The sequence below is a fragment of the Octodon degus genome, unplaced genomic scaffold (genome assembly GCF_000260255.1).
Source record: "Octodon degus isolate 3935 unplaced genomic scaffold, OctDeg1.0 scaffold00248, whole genome shotgun sequence".
In the NCBI taxonomy this organism is placed as follows: Eukaryota; Metazoa; Chordata; class Mammalia; order Rodentia; family Octodontidae; genus Octodon; species Octodon degus.
The window spans coordinates 2,560,358-2,582,307 of NW_004524824.1; the positions used below are offsets into that span (position 1 = coordinate 2,560,358).

The window sequence follows — 21,950 nt, forward strand, 5'->3', positions numbered from 1 at the left end:
GTCACAGGCGAGTGGGGTGCTGGGTCACGGGCATGTGGGGTGCTGGGTCACGGGCAGGGGGTGCTGGGTCACGGGCATGTGGGGTGCTGGGTCACGGGCAGGGGGTGCTGGGTCACGGGCATGTGGGGTGCTGGGTCACGGGAGTGGGGTGCTGGGTCACGGGCATGTGGGGTGCTGGGTCAGGGCGTGGGGTGCTGGGTCCAGGGTATTCGATGCCAGCAGTTTACCACTGCTCAGCTTCATGAGTGTGGCTAAGTAGATTTACTGGACACAGAAACCCCACCCTGGGAGCAGGAGGCCCCCACAGTGGGCCTGCAGCACAAATGGAACGTAAAGGCAGTGAGCCACCTGCCGCTGGCTGCTTCCTGCCAGCCGGCCAGGGCCATCTCTCCTCTGCCCGCCATGCTGCCCTGGAGCTGGCCAACTATGGACTAAACCTCTACCAACTGTAAGCTGAAATAAAGCTTTTCTCTTTTTCCTCTTTCCACTTGTGGGTGCTGGGCACTTTGTCTCAGCAATGAGACAGTGGTTAAGACGAACACCTTCCCAAGCTCCACCCTCCCCTCAAACCCAAGCAAGGGCCCGGTTCTGAACCTGGGCACCTGCCAAGCCCTGGTGTGCTTAAACAGCCATTTTCTTCTCCAGTGGTGTGGGCCAAAGCTCAACCGGTAATGCTAATTTTCTTAACAGACAAAGCTGTACCCTGCAAGGCAATGAATGCCGTCGTTCCTCACACATAGGTAGGTGGCTTCGTGCAGTGAAGAATACAAATGCCACTCTAGGAATCATGCTAGAAAACTATCAAGACATCAAATAAATAATTTATAACTTTTATAATTTACATGGAAAAGAGGACAACCTGACTTTTTAATTCCCATTATTGTATATGTTATGCCATACTGTGGATTTGAAACCTTCATCAGTAACGTCATATAAATTCCAACTGAATTATATAGAATTGTCCAAAAACCTAAAGTATTAGTGAGGCGTGGTGGCACACACCATTACCCCAGCATTCGGGAGGCTGAGGCAGGAGGGTCACTTCCAAATTTGAGGCCAGACTAGGCTATACAGTGCATTCAAAGCCAGCCCGAACTATGTAGTGAGGCCCTGTCTCCAAATTAATTAAAATTTTTACATGTCATTATCTGGGACAGGGCTGCCCATTATGCCATGTTCTGATACATTTTAGGATGAAGCTCTGTCTCTTGTACAGTTTCTCTACACAACACCATCTCACCAAGGATCTTTGAGGTTTGTGGTAAACACTGATAGTACTTACAGAACTCTGCCCTGCACACTCTCCACCCTGGTATTGTGTTTCAGGTTCAGACAAGGGTGCAGTGAACTATTCTCCGAGCTCCGTTTAAGGCCAATCCAGCCACTCCCTAGCTTTTCTCAGGCCAGAGGCAATACTGAAATGGAAATGCAAAAAAACCTCCCCTGGAAGACCTCGGCTGCCACACCCAACACCGAGTCCTTAGAGAGGTCCTTGCAGTCTAACTGCAGGAGCGCTTCCTCCGCATCCTCTACCTCCAGAGGGCTAATCCAGGAAGCCCGCACCTTACCCTGGATTCCTGCCGCTAGGCATGAGACAGGGATTCAGGATGGAGACTGCCAGCTTCTGAGACAGTCCCTCCGCCGGGCGAGGGAAAGGCAGCGGCGGCAGCAGCAGTGTAGGCAGCCCAGTGACCCTGGGGCAGCCACGCAGGCTGAGGGAAGCAGGAACAGACTTGGGAAAAGAAGCCAAGTCCTTGGAGACGTGACCAGGCCCTGAACCAGTTGCTGCAGAAAGCTCACTTCCCTGAATCGGAGGAGATAAGCATGGAAGTCCTCCTGGAGGTAAGCCAGAGCTGCCGCCAGCAGCCTCGTATGCACAACAGTCAGGTCACACAGCTACAGCGTGACTCTCCCTGCGTGGGGACTGAGGCCAGAAATCCGCTGCAGAAAGCCCAGCTCGCTGCCCCGGGCTTAAATCAAATGCGTGTAGCATGATCAGAATAACTGCAAAGAAAAGGTGCAGACTGAGGCAGGAGGATCGACCCAAGAGGATCGATGCAAGCTTGAAGCCGGCTGGGCGGCGGAGTGAGTTCAAAGCCAGCTTCAAGTGCACTGGGAAACTCTCTCTCTCTCTCTCTCTCTCTCTCTCTCTCTCACACACACACACACACACACACACACACACACTGACAAAACCTAAAGAACATGGGAAGACTTGCATTTCTGAGAAAGGAGCTTATAGCCAAAGGGTCTACAGCAACTGTTTTGTAAGCAGGACATCTGGAACAACAGAATATACAACCATCTTCAGGAGACAGACTCCAGCCCAGCCGGAAGTTCCAACAGCCAGACAAGGCCTGGCCAGCAAAGAGCACACGCCTGTACCTGCCATCGCCCTTCAGGGACAGGCACAAGAAGCAAAAGCATAATGTGTGCGTCTGTGACGCTCCCTACAGTCTGGGCTTCCCAAGGGCCACCATGATGGGAATCACTTTCAGCAGCCCAGGACACAAATGAGCAAAGCGGTCGCGGGAAGTCACCTCAGACACTGGCTCCTAATAACAGTTCCTCGCCCTAAAGCACTGCCTCGCACTCTCTGCTAGGCAAGCCGGACGCTGACACGGTCACAACTAGACTTAAGCATTGTTCCTGTTCTTAACCACCTTACTTCAGTCCAAGAAATAAAACATACAAATAAATATATGGAAAACCTTAGTGGTCAGCATTTTGCAGGCCATCATTTTCGTGTAAACTCAGAATTCTTACATCTTTTAGATTTTTATGTAAGACTACATGCCTAACTACTTCTTTAAAAGGCTTTTCTTGGGTGCTCTGCATTGCGATGAGACAGGGTCACTCCCGCTACATGGGTCGGGCTGCCTCAGCCCCTGGGACAAAGCCGGGCTCTCCTGCCACTCCATACAGCAGCGCCCCAGCCCCTTAATTTCACCTCACCTGCAATGCTGGGCGATGCCACAAGACCCGAATTCCAAGACCATGACTTCCCTCTGCCAAAACCACAAACCCAACAAGAAGTAAAGCAAGTACAGAAAGTCTGCTCCGGGCTGCGCTCACGCAGGAGAGGCCTGGACAGTGTGCGTCACCTGCTCGTCACCTGCTCTGCTCGCAGCCTGCTCACACTGAAATGAAACAGTACTGCTGCCAGGCCGACAGGCACAATTATTCACTCAAGCACTCATTATTTAATCAACTCCAAGAAAGAACTGAGTCACGGGAGCTGGAAAGCACTCCTTTCCAAGTAGTGCTGTGCATTCTTCTAGAATAAATGCTTATTTAAAACTGGCTAACTCCACGTCCTCGGATAACTAATGTTTCAGATCAGTCTGGGGCTCGTGTATATGCTGCATTACTATTAGGCATGACTGTTAAGAGGCTTTTGGAGACAGGGTCTTGCCATGTGGTTCAGAACGGCCTGGAGCCCTTGAACTTGTAGAGATCCTCCTGCCTCAGCCGCCCAAGTGTGAAGGTTACACGCACGCTCCACCCCACCAGTTCAAGGTAGTAATAAACGTTTTCACAAACAACACAATAAAGGTAAAAATCTGTGTCATACAAAGTATAAGGCTGTATTTTGTTTTGGTAAGAAAAATACAATTCCTACAGCACCTGAGGCTTTGCTGTGTGTAAGTCGCAAGAGGCAGCAGAGAAAAGCCCCGAAGGGAACAGCCTTGATAGGGCTGTGAAGATCAGCATTCTAGGCCTATGCTGTTACTCGTGGATCAACGAGAGCTTTAAAGGACAACGCCACAGAGCCTTACGAGGCAGAGGCCACCTCACCATCTACCTTCGGACCCCAAGTGACGGCATGGGAACGTCAACTAATATCCAGCAAATTTCTGTAAAATGAATAAATAAGAAATAAACGATGAGTGAAACAATAAACAGCTGTCTCCCAGGAGTTCACTGTGCTACTTTCTTTCAAATTTAATTGATCCTCAATGTCCTCGTAAAATAGCCAAAGAGAAAAGGTATGACATCACTCTGAAATGGGTGGACACCTAGACACCTTCCTCAAAGGAAGCAAGATGCTGCTCCGGTTCCAGCTGGACTCTGCTGCCTTCACATCTTTCCAGGTAACCAGTCTCCGCCCAGCAGCAGCACTGGCTGCGGGCTGTCACGCCCTGAGGACGCCTGGGTTTTGCGACCGACCTGTATCACCACTATCCCAGGCCTCGGAAGTCCCATCCCAACCTGTGGTCCTCAGAACACACAAATTCTGGGACCAGGGCCCAAAGGTTTCGAGTCAGTCCTGATATGAAGCATTTTTCCAAAATGTACTCAAATATAATAGACCGTGCTCTGATGCTAGAAAGGTTACCACTTCTGTACACAAGCAATCACAAGAAACAGCCCGCCGAGACGTAGAGGGCCACGCCCGCGGCTCCACGCTCCCCTCGGCCCACAGCCAGGTCAGCCGGTAAGTGCATCTTCTCTTCTGTGCAAGAGGGCACTACCTTATAAACTGAAAGCACAGCGCTGCGTTTACGTGACCTAATTTGCAAAGTCTAAAATAGCATGAGGCTTCCAGGCTTGATTTTATAAGAGAAAGATCAAAGGGACACAAGCGAGCTCACACTACCTCTTTGTGCTGCAGGACACAGGCCCATTTTTTAAGAAACATGAAACGTGGTATCTAAAATGCCACACTTCCAACATTTCTGCAGCAACACAGGGCTTTCAAAGTGAATGCCATTTCTTTCTCTACAGAAAGTAGAATTGATATCGACCACATGAACTGAAAATGTTGAAGTGACTATAAAAAAAATCCAAACCATTTCATTAAAATTTCACTTAGAAAATGTTAGCTTCAAAGCTTGGTCAAGGATCTTTGTATTTACCTTCAAGTGATGTGAACAACTTACAAGCCCCGGAAGCAGCAAGTGTCGTGCAGGCAGGTCCAGGGCTCTCTCGGCCAGGCACACGCCCCTGCACCCCAACAGAGGCAGGCAAAGCTGCCACAGCACAGCCCCCACCAGACACCAGCGCTCTAAGCAGCCGTGCATCCAACAGCCAGGGGCCAGCGGCTTCATGCACATTCTCCCTCTTGCAGCCAAACCTCAAGGCCGAAGGGCCGAAAAAGCAGCTGTATAAATTTAGTGCGGAAGGCCAGGCATAAAGGCCTGTGCCCAACCCCAGGGCTCTGGGAGGACCCCACCTCTCTGCAGGACTGCAGCCTGGGCAGCTTAGCGAGACCAGCAATACCCTTCTCAACATAAAAACAGGTGGACACACAGGCCCTGGGTTCAACCCCAAGTACCACAGAAACAGATGAATAAACAATATAGCAGAAAGCAAAATAAACGAAAAGGCTTTAAACCATCCACAAAAGATGTCACAAGACCACGTCCTTAAATTCTTTCGGATCCTTTAAGCATTTTTTACCCTTTGGGACAAAATTACCACAATCTTGTGTTTTCAGTTTCTGTCCACAACACACTGAAAGCAACAGACTGGAAAGGCAGCACGGGGTACAGGCGCAAGGACAGGGTGCAGGTGGAAGCACAGGGCACCAGCACGAGATCGGGGTACAGGCGCAAGGACAGGGTGCAGGTGGAAGCACAGGGCACCAGCACGAGATCGGGGTACAGGCGCAAGGACGGGGTGCAGGTGGAAGCACAGGGCACCGGCACGAGATCGGGGTGCAGGCGCAAGGACGGGGCAGGCACAAGGACGGAGTGCAGGTGCAAGGACAGGGTGCAAGTGCAAGAATGGAGTGCAGATAAGGTCAGGGTGCAGGCGCAAGGACGGGGTGCAGATGGAAGCACGGAGTGCAGATGAAAGGATGGAGAGGGGTGAGTGCTGCAGAGGCCCTTCCCACTGGTGGGACCGCGACACCACAGGTGACCAAGTGACCCTACTAAGTGGTCGTTATTTTTCATCCGTCAACTCAAGAAGCGTGGAGAGTGCAGGCCGAGGGCAGCCGGGCTCAGGCTCCCTACAACATAACCAGGGCTTAAATTTCAGCTCAGGCCCAGTGCGTCATCACTAGCTGGAACTGGGGAGGACAATGAGAAGCGCGACGCTGTGGGAACAAGTCACAGGAGAACACCCAGCAGGCTGCCACCCGGCCTCCCCTCCTGCTCCCCGCTAATCCCTCTCCTTTTAGGTAAGGTGGACCTTTTAGGCCAGCAGCGCCACAGGGTCACCACCACGGGGGATCAGTCACTCAGCACCTCCCGGATGGGAGCCCAGCCGCTCAGCTCGGGGTGCACACACCTTGCAGGCAGGGCCGGAGGACGCGGGGCCCACAGGAGCAGAAGAGGAAAAAGCCCGCAGCTTGTGGAGAAAGGAATCAAAGGCAGGCAGCACCCCAGGTCACGAAGAAGCCCGGGGCCTGAACTGCTTTTCCGTGAGAACTCGACTTAAAATTAATTTCAATCCTCAAACAAACACTTTATTACTGACATAAATGTTGAGGCACTCTGGGGTGTTCATCGGTATCAACAAAACCGTCCAGCTATCTTTGCCTCTTAGCAACCTCTCTAGGCATAATTCACCTGGAGTAAGACTCTCCTGGACCAATTCCAGAGTAATCTAGAGGTGCTGAGTTAGCTGGTTTTTGTTTTGTTTTGCAGTACTAGGGATAGAACTCAGGAACCTGCACTTGCCAGGCAAGCAATTATGCCGCTGAGCTAGCTCCCTAGCCTGGTAAATGCTTTGGGTTTTGTTTTGTTTTATGTATCTGGTATGGAGTCTCACTAGGCAACTCAAACTTCATAGTGATCCTCCTGTCTCAGCCTCCCCAGTGCTGGGATTACAGGCGTGCACCACCATGACGGGTCTCAGTGGCCAGCCGAGTGCACCCAGGGGCGGGGTGGGCAGGGCATGTGGTGCTGGGGATCGAATGCCAGCCCCTGAGCTTGCCTAAGCAGGCACTTAGTCCACTGAGCTATCCTGCCCACCCTAAATTAGAAAATAATTGCATCCCCATTTGCCTATTAGTTCTTCAGATAAGCATTCTTTTCAAATAAGTATTTCTTTCGTTTATTATGTTTTCTAGACTATGAAATTCATGTTTTGTACTTGCACAGAGAAGTACCTATGCGGAGGAGCCCCAGACCACGGTGCAAGAGGAGGCCGTGATACCCGTGCACGAGGTCACAAAAAGTGAGAGCTTGCCTCCCTCCAGGGCGCGTCACCACTGAGCTTCCACTCGGGGTGCTGGGGGATGTGTCGCTTGCTCGCAGGCAAGGCCACGAGGCAGCCCTGAAATACAGGCTCTTCTCCTTTGGAGGGCTTCTCACACGTCAGCTAGCAGGTAGGGCCAGCAGGAGCCAGTGCAGCAGAACGCACGGCTTTCTCGGGGAGCAGAGGGCGGGGTACCCCCAGAACATGCCAAGAAAGGGGGCACCTGTGCTCCCAGCACTAGGAAGCTGAGGCAGGAGGGCCGCTGCAAACTAAGGCCTGCCCAGGCTGCAAAGTGAGCTTAAGGACAGGCTAAGATGCATAGTGAAACCCTGTTGCAAAAACATAAACATTTAAAAAAAAAAAAAAGAAAGGGCTCTCGTGGCTGAAATCAGTCTCAGTTGGCTTGCCAGAGAAAGGATTCAACTTTCAGCGACATATAACAACGCAAAAAAGTGCAAGGCTTAGCAAATAAATACAAATAAAAACCTAGAGTTTTTCCAGGGAACATATATGTTGTAAAGCTGCCAGCAAATAGGGTGAGGGACAGCACCAACCCACAGACACTGACGGAGCTTCCAGGGAGTGCTGAAGCTGGAGACGAGGCAAGGCCTGCTGAGAACAGGACAGCTGCTGCTCTGCCCACGCGCAAGTCAGGCAGAGGTAAGGTGGCTGCAAGCCCCAGGAGCGCAAACAGGGCTCGGCAGCCCCTGGGCGACTCCACGCTCCTCTCAGCAGACGGGGCTCTACCTGACTTCAGCTTGGTCGCTTTTATTTCTAATCCCTCTTCCCACCCATTATGGTTTGTGTCCAGCTGTCTCCCCAAAGCCTCATGCAGTCATCGAGATGCAGTTCTACAGTTTGTGATGAACTCATGATCCACCGGGACTATGGGTCTGAGGGCTGCTGGGATTATGGGTTTTGAGTACTGCTGGGATTATGGATGTGAGTACTGCTGGGATTGTGGTTGTGAGTGCTGCTGGGATTATGGGTGCAAGTGCTACACCCAGCCTGGGGCAGACAGCCTGAATACAGTACAAGAGAGACACACTTCCTCTCTGCTGCCACTGTTCCCACTGCTCCTACCCTTTTGCTCCTGCTTTTCTGCTGCAGCCATGAGCTGCTGCCCTCTGCCACTTGCCACTCTGCCCTGGAGCCAGCTGAGTACGGACTGAAACCTCAGTACCTGTGAGCTAAGTAAACATTTCCCTCCTTCATTTTGAGTGTTGGACATTTGTCCCAACAATGAGAGAAGAGGAACTGAGATACCACCCCACTCCCAACACTGAGAGCCGTGCGGCAAACCTCATGCCAAGGCAGGTGTGGAACATTTTTTTTTTCTTTTTCTTTTTTTCCCCCTATCTTTTTGAGATAGGGTCTCACTATGCAGTTCAGCCTGGCCTTGAGCTCACTTTGTAGCCCAGGCTGGTCTCTAACTCACAGTGATCCTCCTGCCTCGGCCTCCCAAGTGCTGAGATCACAGGCATACACCACAACGCCTAGCCTTTTTGGTAATTTTGATACTAGTCCAGACTGGCTTCAAACTAGTGATCTTCCTGCCTCTGCCTCCCAAGTGCTAGGATTATAAACATGTGCCAACACAACCAGCTTTTCAAATATCAGGATTATAAACACAGTAACTGGTGCCAAATCCTGTAATCCCAGCTACTTTGGAGGCTGAGGCAGTTGGGATTGCAGGTTCCAGGCCAGCCTGGGCATCTTAATGTGACAGCACCACAACATGGAAAGTGTACACGGTCAGGGACACAGTGCAGTGACAGGGTCCCTGGGTCCATCCTCTGGTACCGCAAATAAACAAGTCAGTAAAATGATAAGGGTTTGGACCTAGGTTTAAAGAACAGCATACAATTAAATGAACTGGTATGTTATTGCTGCTTTTTACTTTTTGTACATTTAATGTAGTTTTTATTATTATTCAATGTTAGTGCACCTTTATTAACACCTTTTTGTTACTTGTCTGTTTGTGAGACAGGGTCTCACTGTACTGCTCAGGGCCTGAGTTTAACCTTACTTTGTAGCCAAGGCTGGCTCAAACTAGGAGCGAGCCTCCTGCCTCAGCCTCCTGCATGCTGAGATTACAGGCATGCATCATCACCCCTGGCTTACTAACATTTTAAACTCAGAAAATTTTATATTCACAGAGCAGGGTGCCTGCCCCACACAAAGGCCTCTCTTCTCTCCTTGGTGCACGTTGCCCATGGCCCCCTCTAGCTGGGCTACTGCTAGGGAAGAGGGTCACCAGCCGGCCCTCGCGGGCTGGCCTGCCACCCACCATCAGTGCCGCGCGCAGGAGGCCGGCTCACAGGCCTTGGGGCACAAACCCACCCATTCCCAAGAAGACGTGTCCACAGGCCCGGCCTGGCCCGGTCAGACCCCAAGGACAAGCTGAGGTGACAGGCGACACCGGCCAGCCTGATTGGCTCACTCACCCCTTTCTGCCCAGGAAGCTGGCAGTCTGCGGAGCTGGGCAGTGCCCAGGAGCTGCACACCTTCAAGGGACCCCACAGCCCAGGTGACCGTCCCAGCTGACAATGCTCTTCACGTGCTGTCACACAGTCACTGGAAGAAGAAGCCACATGCACACGGCTGCGCCGGAACCACCTGCAGGCCTCTGCCTGCCTCGTCCAGCCTGGGCCAGGTCCATTCCGTGATCATCTGATGGTACCTTCTGCTAGGAGCAGCCCTGAGGGGATGCGGCCATCCCGAGAACTTCCAGTGAGCGACCACGCCCAGCAACCACCGTCCCCTGACCCCGGAGGCCCGCTGAAGCCCCGCAACTCACGGCCACAGCCAAGATGCACACAGGCTAACTAACTGGGTTGGAAGAAGCCCGATTCGGCAGGCTCGTTCTGCCGTGCCACTCTGTAATACTAGGAGCTATGTTTAAAGTAATCTAGGCCAGGCCTGGTGGCTGACACCCGTGATCCACGCACTCAGGAGGCTGAGGCAGGAGGACTACTGCGAGTTCCAGGCCAGCCTAGGCTGCAAAGTGAGTTCAAGGCCAGCCTGAACTGCACAGTGAAACCCTGTCTCAAAAAGATTTTTTTTTTTTTAATCTTAAAATTTAGCCAAAATTGTCATCAACTTTTTCAGAAGAATAGGTGCTCTCCTGGCAAGCGCAAGGACCTGAGTTCAATCCCCAGTACGGTTAAAAAAAAAAAAAATTGCTACCTTTCTTTTGGAAAATGCAATTTCATAGACTCTGAAAATGTCCTGACTAATCTGTAAACTGAGTTAAACTGCCATGTATTAGAGGTTCTACCCTCACACATATACTCACGTGTACACATAGAATATGAGCACACTAATGTAAACACAAAACAAAAGAAGTTATATACACACATGCAGTGGTCCTAAAAGCAGGAATACGGTGTCAGAACTGCGGCAGAAATACTGTAGCCTGCACAGTGTCCTTCGCCCGCCTGCTCCCCCCTCCCCAAAATCACAGACTTCCAAGCCTACGACCTCCACATCTGAGATTTCTAATCGCCCCTCTTTTATAGCCTACCTGTGCTTGTGTCGACATCTAGCTAATCAGATATACAGATATCTCTAACTGATCGGAGTCTTAGTGTCCAAAATTGCAGAGCGGAATGGTATCTTCCTAAGTTTATGGGGGACAACTAAGCAAACAGCAGCAGCGTGCACGCTGCAGCCCCGGGGCTTGTGTGGGCAGGGACACAGGCTGAGAGGGGGTTTCACGTTTAACTTCAGCACACGGGGATAGAAGCGTTACCGCACCAGTTCTAACTGGTCTGCAGTGAGTCGTGACGGTATTATTGCTAGATTTCTACGGTGACCAGAATAGCAGGCGCAGGCCTGGGGTACAGTTCAGTGGTAAAGGCCTTCCTAGCGCACACCAAATGGTGCGTTTGAGCCCCAAAACTGAAAAAAGAAAAGAGGGAAGGAGGAAAGAGACAGGAGAGAGGAGTCATGTATTTTTGTGTTACTGATATTTCTGGGAATCCTGTATACCTATTGCCCAGTTTTATAATCCATGTATAACAATTAATGGTAGATTCTAACAATATAAAATTATAGTTCACTTCAACATCATGAGCTCTGCATTGAAAGTATAACGTAAGTGACCAATTTTAGTTCTGTGCCAAGGTTACACTTCTACGTAATGGAAAAGAGTTAATTTTCCATTTATCTGACTAAATAGGCTTGGATAAGAAGTTAGTTGTAGGCCCAAATCTTTATCTAGAAGTTAAAAAATCTTGGCCATATTTTAAACATGCATTAATGTAACATTTCCCGGAATTCACCTCAGACAGTGAAAATACCATTTCTTTGTTCTCAGAAGACAAACTTGGAAAACAACCACACTCGCCAGAGTGTCCCTCGCCAGCCACCTCCAGCCACAGAGGTGTTGTTCACTTCAGACATCAAAAATGAGGACGCTAGAAACTCGAAATTCATGTCATAGAAAGTCAAAACAAGAAGCTCATTTAAAAGCGAACTAGTAAAGAGTTCAAAACTTGTTTAAAATCCCTCCTGGCCCAAGTCTCCTCTGTTCAGAGGCAGATCCGCATGGAATAGCACTCCGGCTGAAAGCGCCTAATCGGGACTCGGGGAACCCACCCTGCCGGCTGGTGGTCCCGGCAGGACAAGCTGCGCCAGAAAAGAAGCTGGCGTACAGTGAATTATCGAAAGCTTTTTCTTGGTCAACTAAAAATAAATGTGAAATAAATAAATAAATAAAAATCAACGTGGCCGTCCAGTAGAGCAACCTCTCAAATTCTGTGATGCTCGCAGAGCGGCGGCGGCTCTCCAGCTGGAGACCTTTCCTTTGGCTGCACATCTAGCTGGAGCGCATTTCAAGGAGACGATGGCGCATCAGCTTCTCCTCATCTGGCAGATCTAGTGGTCCAGGGAGGCCCCGCCAGCACCCAACGCTGCATCTACCACACGCGCGCGCGGCGACGCTGACCGCCGGCTGCTACAAGGCGCTCGCTCTCTGCTACAACTGTGTGCACTGTCTATCAAGCGAGAAACCCAGAGGGCCCCAGATCCTGGGCGGCCAGTGCTGCCCCGGCTGCCCAAAGCCCAGACCACACAGTAACCCCCTGCCCACGCGGGGCCGCCCAGAACACCTGCCTCGCCAGAGCCCCTCTCCCGCGTCACGTGCTGCTGAGAAGCGACACTCAGCAGCTTCTTAAGTTCAGCAGCTGACACTACTTCCAAAAACAAAACAAAACAAAAAAAAAAAAATTAGCATGCCTCCTAAGTCATGCTCAGAGCGCCCGAGAAAGCTTCTGTGTCCTTTCCTAACTTCTCATCCGGCCACTTGGGAAAAATGATTTTACCAAACAGAAGCCCTCACTGATATTTTAAACGTGACTTACCAAAGAAATTAACTATTTAGACAAACTCCAGAATCCCCTTACCGTGAAGCTCTCCAAAGTGTACTCCATCGGCTGCTCCGAGCAGGATCGTGGGCATGTGACAGAGCTCTGCGGACACAAGGGGCGCTTGTCCGCACGGCGTCATTATCTACCTCTGTGGCTTCCTAGGAGCCTGACTTCTAATCACGGAGCAGAGGCCTCGCTGACCCCAGGGCTTGGATGAGAGGATGGCGGACGCCAAGAGCCCTTATCATAAATGGATCTGGCACCACAGAGGACAGAAGCAAAGAAATCCTCACCGGGAGAAGTCAGTTGCATGAAATGCCAAGCACCTTCTAGCCAATGCCTTCCTTGTCATAAAGCAACATCTACAAAAATTATTCAAAATAAATTCTTCAGGGCTCACTAAGAATCAGTAATTTCCACTTCCATTACACTGTTGTTTATCAAAAAAAAAAAAAAAATTTAATGAATAAGCCTCAGAGTTTGCCGAAGGGCTTTCCACACAACAATCCTCTTGAGATGTTCCAGATCTGTAATCAAGTAAGTCCGAAAACCCCGAATGCGTCATCACCTGCTGAATATGCACAAGGAACTCTGTGACATGGAGGTCTTGAAAATCCAAGCGTTAAAACGGCTCAACAGTTCAGCTAAACATTTTGCCTGCATATTTGGTCACAACCTCAACACCTAACTAAACAACTGGGGAGGACCAGCCAGGTACTCAGTGGATTAAAGTGCCTGCATAGGCAGATGCAGGGACCAGGGTTCAATCCCCAGCCTGCTGTGCCAGCCCCACCCCCAGAGCGCCATGAGAGGGCCACTGAGATTGGGCACGGTGGCGCACATCTGTAATCCCAGTGCTTGGGAGGCTGAAAACAGGAGGATCACTGTGACTCTGATCTGTGTAGTGAGACCCCATAGACCCTGTACTAAACACATAAAAGAAAAAAAAAAAAAATTGGGGAAATGTTGTCCCAGAATGGCAAGTACCACTGTGTCATTCGAGAAATAGTGGAGGGCAGCCACCACACTCCAGGCACTGGTCCGACAGGAGCCACGGCTCTAACCCCGCACAGAGCCCAGGGCCGGGCTGACCAGTGCACTTGGCTTGTGGGATGATTTTTTAAAATTCTTGACTTACGAGGATGCCTGTGAAGCCAGTGCTTAGCTCCGTTCTGTTTCCATTTCTGCCTGTGCTTTTCTCTTCACAGAAAGGCCACCTAGGTTCTATGTTTCAAATACAGCAAACATTTTATAAGTGATCCTTGGATTAGAACAGCCTGTTCTTACTTTTTAAAGCATGAATGATGAAAATAATAAATGACTCCTTCACTTGGGATTTGGTGAACAAACCTGTCCTTTCAGGGCTCATCTTAAGATGCCCAGAAATGCACCCCAAGTGCAGTCCACAGCGGCGGCTGCTGCCCGCACAGCAAGCGCCCCGAGTGGTGGCATCAACACCTGTCCCCCTCTAAACTCAGCACCGGCTGATCTGCCACACTCCACTCACTCAGGAGGAGAAAGCCTCCACCCCACTCTGCCATTCCTGCTGGCAAACACACCATGCCTGGGCCTGCGCAGCCCTCCCTTCCTCCCTCTCTCTGGAGCAGAGGGGGATAATCCTTGTGTTCTCCTCCTGGCCTCAGCTCTATTTCTTCTACTCTTCTCCCTCTCTCCTCTTATACATAAATATGGGACTGATTCTCAGGACAAGGGAAAAATAAAGCTGCGGGTCTCTCTCTGCAGGAAGAGGAAGCAGGACCCCGACATCCAGGCCAGCCGAGCGCGCGACGCAGACGCTGCCCATCAGCAGACCTCGACAGCTGTGCACCAAATTAATCCCAGCACAGCGCGCAGAGCCGAGCTCAACAAGCCAGGCTGATGAGCGGAAGCCGAAACGCATACGCCTGGCACCTCGGAAAGCTTCAGAACAGACGCAGGGGACTAAATGCCTGGGGAAGGGCTTCAGGCGTGAATGAAGTGGATGGCTCTGCAGCTAATAATCCAGAGTTATTAGACAATCAAGATACAGAGTTGAAGGCACTGAGCTAAGTCAGAGCCAAAGGACCGCTGAGGCCAACAGTGGCATCAAAGTGGGAGTCAGCAGGACTTGAGGACACAGAGGCTGTGACCGCGAGACCCTCGACTGTCACCCTGTACAGGATCCTGGCAGGAAAGGCTGAAAGGAGGAGCTTCTTTCAGGCAGAAGTGAGTGTGGGTTTGAGGCGGTGGCTTGAGGTAAGACAGAGACCCAGGTGGTGATGTCTGTCATTCAAGTGAGACAGCGTGAGAAGAAAACCTGACGTATGTCACGAAGATCAAACGAAAGGAACCAGTCTCAACAATAAAAATTCATTGCTTACTACCTTTCCCTGCAGCGCATGGAAGACAGCATCAGAAAGCGGGGAACATGAAGGAACTGCCTGCCAAAACTGGACCAGATAGATCACTTCTGTGGTAGCTATCTCCGATGACTTAACTGCTAAGAAACAAGCAAAGCCACACCAAACTGGGTAGAGCGTTATAAAAAATTCGCAACATTGATGAAATTTAACTTTTTAAAAAAAAAATGCTACAGAGAATGGGAATTCCAATGGATCAGTCAAATATCTGCATAAAGCCTGCCACACCATCATTTCTCACCCCTCCCGCCTGCGCCAGGCTCCTGCGACGCCTGTGCCCCATCACTTGCCCGCGGCCGCTGCACACACTGCCCGCCAGCCCGCAGCCCACATGCTAGCCAGCCACCCTCCGGCCGATGCCGTCCACTGCCTGCAAAGGCCAACGACACCGCTGAAATGACCTTAGCCTTAGGTTTCTTAAGCTATAAAATTAGCTACCCGATTGGCTAATTAAAGCAGCTGACAAAAGGCCTGTTTGTTGTAGACACAGGGATGGGGCAGAAGGGCACGGGGCAGAGCGAAGCACCACGCTCAGCACTGGCAGTCAGCATGCGTGGGACCCACAGAGTGACGGCATCAAAACGCTCAGAACACAGATGCTGGAGCGAGGCCCCATCTGTGCTGGCTCGCCGGCTACTCCAGGGCAGTGGCTCCACATCGCACTCAACAATGAGATCCTTGCCAAAAAAAAAAAAAAAAAAAAAAAAAAAAAAAAAAAAAAAAAAAAAAAAAAAATTGTATCCAGAACAGACAAAGAGCAGGTAGAGGTTAAACAGGGAGAGAAAACGGTACTGTCTCCCACCTGCTTCCTGCCACTCCTGTCCCCCACACCCCAGCTTCGGAGGGCACCCCGGGCTCAGTGTTTCAAGTAGTGGGTGACAGATAAAATTGTGCCAAGTCCTCAGCACCAAGACAAACATGTTAATTTCTTTTATTTTAAAAGATAAAAATCACTCTTTTTTTACTCTGACACTGTCAGGAGCTCTCGCTAGCCACATGCTCAAGGTTTCTGCAGCAGCTCCTAGGCACTTCTTCCAGGATGAAAACTGATAAATCTTTAACATGCGTGCCTGCGTCTTTCTCCCCCGGGTACCTGGGTACCTACAGTTCTTTCTGAAGGAGCCAAAGAAAACAAACACCCTTCAGCAAAGACACTGACCGCCTCTTGGGACTCTGCGCACACGACTGGACAGGTCGCAGGCCCCATGGGCACAGCAGGGCTGGGGACCACGCTGCACTTACACGCATGGCTGAAGTCCTTCAGGGTCAGTCTCCAGTGTGCCAGACTTCCTACTTCCCTGTACGTCCATGTGCATGCATGTGCGCACACACGCACGCGCGCGCGCGCAGTACACGGGACTGAATGCCCGGCCTGCCCAGTGACTTCTCAGCCCTTTCTTTACCACTGTGACTGGGTTTCAGCCTAGGCCTCGGCCGGGCTCACACCTTGGATCTTCCTGCGCGGCTGCCCAGAGTGCCTGCCTGCCTGCCAGAGGCGCACTGCTGTCTTAGCCAGCTGCACTGTCTACTGTGCTTCAGAGCACCTGCACCTTGAGCAGGACTTGCACCCAGGCTGGGCAGCTCCTGCGAAGAATGCCACGCTGGACGTGCTGGAGGAGGCTCTAAAAGGCTCCCGAGGAAACAGCGATGAGCACACATACAAGTTTCTGCTTAGGACACTTCCACTTGACAATGCGAGGATGCCAGGCACAGCGGGACACATCTGCAATCACAGCAGGCAGGAGACCGAGGCAGGAGGATCGTTGTACTAGCCTGGGCTACAAAGTGAGCTCAAGGCCAGCCAGAACTGCATAGTTAGACCCTGTCTCAAAAAAGTAAAAAGGAAAGAATCCATTGGTGCAAAGCAACATGTATTCAGGAGAAACTCTCCCTGGACTTTGGATTCGGAGCGTGCCCGCAGTCACATGCCTGCTGCAGGACGCTTCCACGGTGCTGGGCAGCTCCAGCCTGCCAGACGCTGAGCAAAGCCAGCCCCTGCCACAGAGCACGCCCACGAGCTGCGTTCAGGGCTGGGTGCATCCAACCTAGCACTGCAGGCCAGCCTCTCCCGTGTCTACTGGGCACAGGGAAGCATCTGCCCACTGGGACAGCCGGGACTCACACACACCAGCAAGGTCAGGGGCACGGGCCATCAGGAAAGACGCCTCAGAGGTGTGCGGCTTAGCCAAGACTTCAGACTCGGGACAGGACGGAGGGCAGAACAGGGGTGCAGATCCGAGCAGGGTGGGCAGAGACCCCAGGAAGGGGGTCCCGTGTGCTTTAGGCTTTTGCTGTTAGTGTCATGCCAGGTGCTCTGAGGCACGGAAATACTTCACAAAATGCCACCTAGCACCACGGCCTGCAAGGGCCATCCACTCACACAGCAGGACATGTGCAGACACAAGCCCAGCACTCTGCCCAACACCGTGCTGCAAGCTCCACAGTAATTCTTTTTGGGGGTGAGTGTGTGTGTGTGTGTGTGCGCTGTCTTCTTGAAACAGTCTTCCTTTCTAGTACAGACTGGCCTCAAGCTTCCCACCATCCTCCTCCCTCTGCCTCCCAAGCGCTGGGATCACAGGCGTACTCCACCACACTGGCTGTAGCAATTTCTAACAGAAATATTAGTCTTACACGCTGCAATCATGCTCCTTCACTGGGAAACCCCAATCAAATAAAAAGTCTTTATTCTCATAGCCTTTCCAAAGCAAAGACAGTAAAATTATATTCTTAGATGAAAAAAGGTCTAGAAAGATTATTGGCTGCGTGCGCGCGCGCGCGCACACACATATAAACACACACTGACAGAAGTTCTGAGCACCAGGCATAGTGGAACACGCGGCACTCTTAGAAGCTGAGGCAGGAGGATCATGAGTTCTAGCCTAGCCTAGACAACAGGAAGACCCTATTTGAAAAGAAAAATGAAAAGGAGTGGGGACTTAGCTAAGTAGGAAGGCACTGGATTCAATCCCCTGGACCACAAAAAAAAACAACAACAACAAAAACAAAACAAGAAAACCATAACGCCCTCACGTGTTAATAAAAGACAAGAACTGTGTAAGAATTTTTTTTATTCTCTTATTTTGAGCTTCTCTTTATCTGGTATTTTCACAATCAATACTTTTTTTTAGCCAGGTATGGTTCTGTACACCTGTAACGCCAGCGCTCAGAAGCTGAGGCTGCAACTTCAGGGCTAGTGTGGGCTGCACAGTTAGTTCAAGGGCAGCCTGAACTATACAGTAAGACTCAGTATCAAAAAAAAAAAAAAAAAAAAAAAAAAAAGGAAAATCATTTTTGGTTGTGCTTGCTGTTTTGTTGAGACTATTCCCTGTGTGGCGCAGGCTGGCCCTGAACTCAGCGTCCTGCGGAAGCCTTTAGGCCTCCGGGTGACAGGCATGCACCACCGCCTGCCCCACCACACTCGTTCATGTAGTTCTAAAAGCTCAAGTTCCCCCTGCAGCCAACAGTCAGCAAAGTTACAAAGCCCACAGGACGGGCCATAACTCAGTGGCACAGCAGGTGCCTGCACTGTGGGACCCTGGGCTGACACCAGCACAGCCACAGCCAAGGCAGCGCCCAGACCACTTCTCGGAGGCATCTCCAGGCTTCAAAAGGCCTGAGCCGGAGCTGGGACACTGACCCCGCCTTGGAAACTTCCTGAGCTTCCTTTCCCTGCCCACTGCGAAAGACAGGAGTCCCTGAGCCTTCCCACCCCAGCAATTCGAGGGCTCAGTCCTGCTGGAACCCTTTCTGCCCGACCCTGGGCACCCGAGCTCAAGGCAGCAGCGCAGCGGGGGGCAGCAGGCACCAAGGGAGCGCCCAGCCTCCGGGCCAGGGCCACCTTGACCGAGCCGCCACTTGGCATCGCTTCTTGTCCACAGAAACAAAACGGCTCGGGATTTCTGTTTGCAAAGTAATATGAAAGGCCAACCTTTAGCTTTTTTTCTTCTTTTGTGCAGTTTTTTGGGGGGCTGGGTTTTTTTAAGACAGGGTCTCACTGTGCAGTTCAGGCTGCCTTGAATTCCCATGTAGCCAGGTTGGCCTTGAACCCGAGGCAGTCTTCCTGGCTCTGGCTCCCAAGTACTAGGGTTACAGCATGTGCTACCATGGCAAAGTAACCTTTATCTTTAGAACACATAATTCATAAAGCAAATGGTGGATTAAGTTTTGTCTACAGCTTAATCTCAATTTTTGAAAGATGTTCTCAATACTTTACATAAAAAGGTAGCTAAATTCACTGGGAAACAATCACATAAAGCCAGGCATGGCGGCACACACCGGTAATCCTAGGCTGAGACAGGAGGAGTTCAGGGCCGGCCTGGACTACACAGTGAGCTCACGGCCAGCCTGAACTGCACAGTGAGAGCCTGTCCCAAAATTACAAAAACCAAAACAGTAACCATGTACTTTATCTGCATAAGACGCTCACATCCAGCCGGATGTGGTGGCTTGAGGCACAAATTCGAGCCCAGTTCAAACTGGGTGGCAGAGGGGTGTGCTAGGGATGAAACCTCAGCGTGAGGCCCTTGGGTTCAAAGTGACCCAGTACCACTCAGTACCACAAGAGGAAAAAAACATTTTTTTTTTCCTTTGGTGGAACCGGGGATTGAACTCAGGCCCTTGCGCTTGCCAGGGAAGCGCTTATTCCACTGAGCCATCTCCCTGGCCCCAAAAAACACATTTTTATTTGCAGGAAAACCATGCACCCTCACGTGCAATAAAAGGATTACCTTCTCAGCGTGCCATGGTGCTCACACCTGAAAACCCAGCACTGACGGAGGCTGAGGCAGGAGGACTACAAGCACAAGCCCAGCCTGGGTAATCAGGAAGACCCTGTTTCCAAACAAAACAGCTGTGAAAGGGGGTTACAGCTGCAGCCCGGGCACAGGCCATGGACCGATCCCTACTCTAGCGCTGAACACAAGCAGGGCAGAGGGGACCAGCTCTGTGCTGCACCCCAGCCACGTCTCATATGCAGAGCAAGCTTGTGAGAAGACAAAGCAACCCTACGAGCTTGCCAGGTGTTCCCTTCTTTCAGACTCAGCTATACTAGACATATAGGGCCCAGGTACTTAAATCAGGAACAAAAGACAAACACTGCCCCTTAATAGGATGACACAGGAAAGGAAACATTAACTTTAAGAGCAGCCACAGTGTTTGCTCCTCCAGCGCAAAGGGCTGTTATCTTGATTAGTAAGTCTGCATCCCAACACACTGGGCAGCTCCCGGAGCCCTGCAGACCTCCTCCACCTCCTGCTGCCTGACCACCACTGTCGCACAGTAATTTGCTGCTGGGGCTTGGGATGTGCAAAGTCCCGAGTTCAATTTCCAGAACCAAGGTAAAAAATGAAATCAAATTAAAACAATAATAACAACTTGCTAATGAATCTTTTCTGTAGCTCCTAAGAGATTTTAGATTCAGTGCACAGTGTCACTCCTCCTTCTATCAATAAATAAACTGAAACCAGAAGTGATGTATCTCATAGGAATCTGAAACCCAGTTAGTTGGTAAAGCCCACACGCCCCACCAGAACAGCAAAACATGTCCACACACCACTCAGCACACAGCCACCTGCGTGTGTGGCAGGTCTCCAGTGGGACACACAGCACCGCTGCACCTGCTCAAGTAATCCAAGAGGACATCAGTCATACAGTACTGAGATCCTCCGGACGTTAAGTGTGGGAGACTGTTCATTTAATCAAATAGCCTCTAATCTAATTTTGTCCATAATTGCCAAGATGCCAGGACTCTTGTAAATGGAAAGGTAAGGTAGGGGCCGGGGAGATAGCTCAGTATAATAAATGTGTGCCTGGCAAGCCAAGGACCTGAGTTCAATCCCCGGTTCCACCAAAAAAACCCAAAAGGTATAGTAACTGTATTCAATCCCAAAATGTACAGGTGGAAGTTGGGTGGTTCACTCTTTTCAACCAGTAAATTAACAGCACGCGAATCCTGGGGCTCTGGAAAACCGCAGCTGCAGGAAACCTAACAATTATGCTAATTAGCGCTGCTTTTGAGCTTCAGCTCTTTAATGTTTTAGAGGCTCACATCCATCCAGACTTTTAAAAAGTAGCCGCAGAAGCGAGCTGCTTGTGCGAGCTGTGCGTCCGGAGCGTTCCCATCAGCTGCTAAGACGCTCTGGAACGTGGTCAGGCGACGCCGAGGCAGGCCCTCCCAGCCGGGCCAGGCCGAGCTGCTGCTCATTTCAGCCACTCTGGTCCCTGCAGGGCTAAAGGACGACAATCCCGACTTCACCCATGAAGACAGCATTAATGGGGAGGTGAAATGAAGGTCTATTCTACCTCCGCTTCCTCAATACAAAATTTGGTTTGGAGTTGTTTCAAACTGCTGGCAGTCTGCTATTAAAATACGCATCGCTCATCCACCCCACCCCCACCACACCTCCGCCAAGAAAGAAGTCACCCATCCAGTCCAGCTACACGAACTCCAAATCCTTTCCTGCAACCAACTGTGAAAACCGAAACGCCAGTCCTCGGGAGGTAGAGAAGGCGCTCTCTGAAGAACTGGCGGGCTGCATGTTTATGTCAACCTTCAGAAAACACGGAAACGCACAGCCCCAGCTCACCGGGAAAATCACCGCTTGCGATCTAACCAGTGCGTGCCATCTTCCGCCCCTGCGCCCCCGGCTTCGGCGCGCCAAGCTCCCCGCCCCGGGCTGGCTACGTAGGCGCCCCGGCCGACGCTCTGCCCGCTCCCGCCCCGCCTGGACCCGGGGCATCCGCTCGCTCGGGGCGCGTCCGGGAACGCACGGATCACCCCACCAGCACGCCGCCGACTGAATGCGCAGGCGGGGAGCAGGCGGAGAACAAAGGGCGCGCGGCGGGCAGGGAACGGGCGGCGGGGCGCACACAAATACCTTCGCGGGCCGCCGACGTAGGTGAAGGCGAACGTGGAGTCCGAGAACCTGAAATCTGAAACGGAGAGGCCGTTAGCGGCTTGGCCCGGCCCGGCCGGCCGGCGCGCAGGCGGAGGCGGAGGCGGAGGCCGCCGGGCAACAAGTGCGGCGGGGCG

At 51.4% G+C, this 21,950-nt stretch overlaps 1 protein-coding gene across 1 annotated transcript in view; it reads right to left on the bottom strand.

The window, feature by feature from the left end:
- Parp8 (poly(ADP-ribose) polymerase family member 8) overlaps nucleotides 1-21,950 on the bottom strand; it is a 195,422-nt gene that overhangs the window by 166,356 nt on the left and 7,116 nt on the right. Inside the window, exon 4 of the mRNA XM_004646003.2 lies at nucleotides 21,796-21,933. Within this exon, the coding sequence (XP_004646060.2) occupies nucleotides 21,796-21,933 (138 nt within the window). The remainder of the gene's footprint in view (nucleotides 1-21,795; nucleotides 21,934-21,950) is intronic.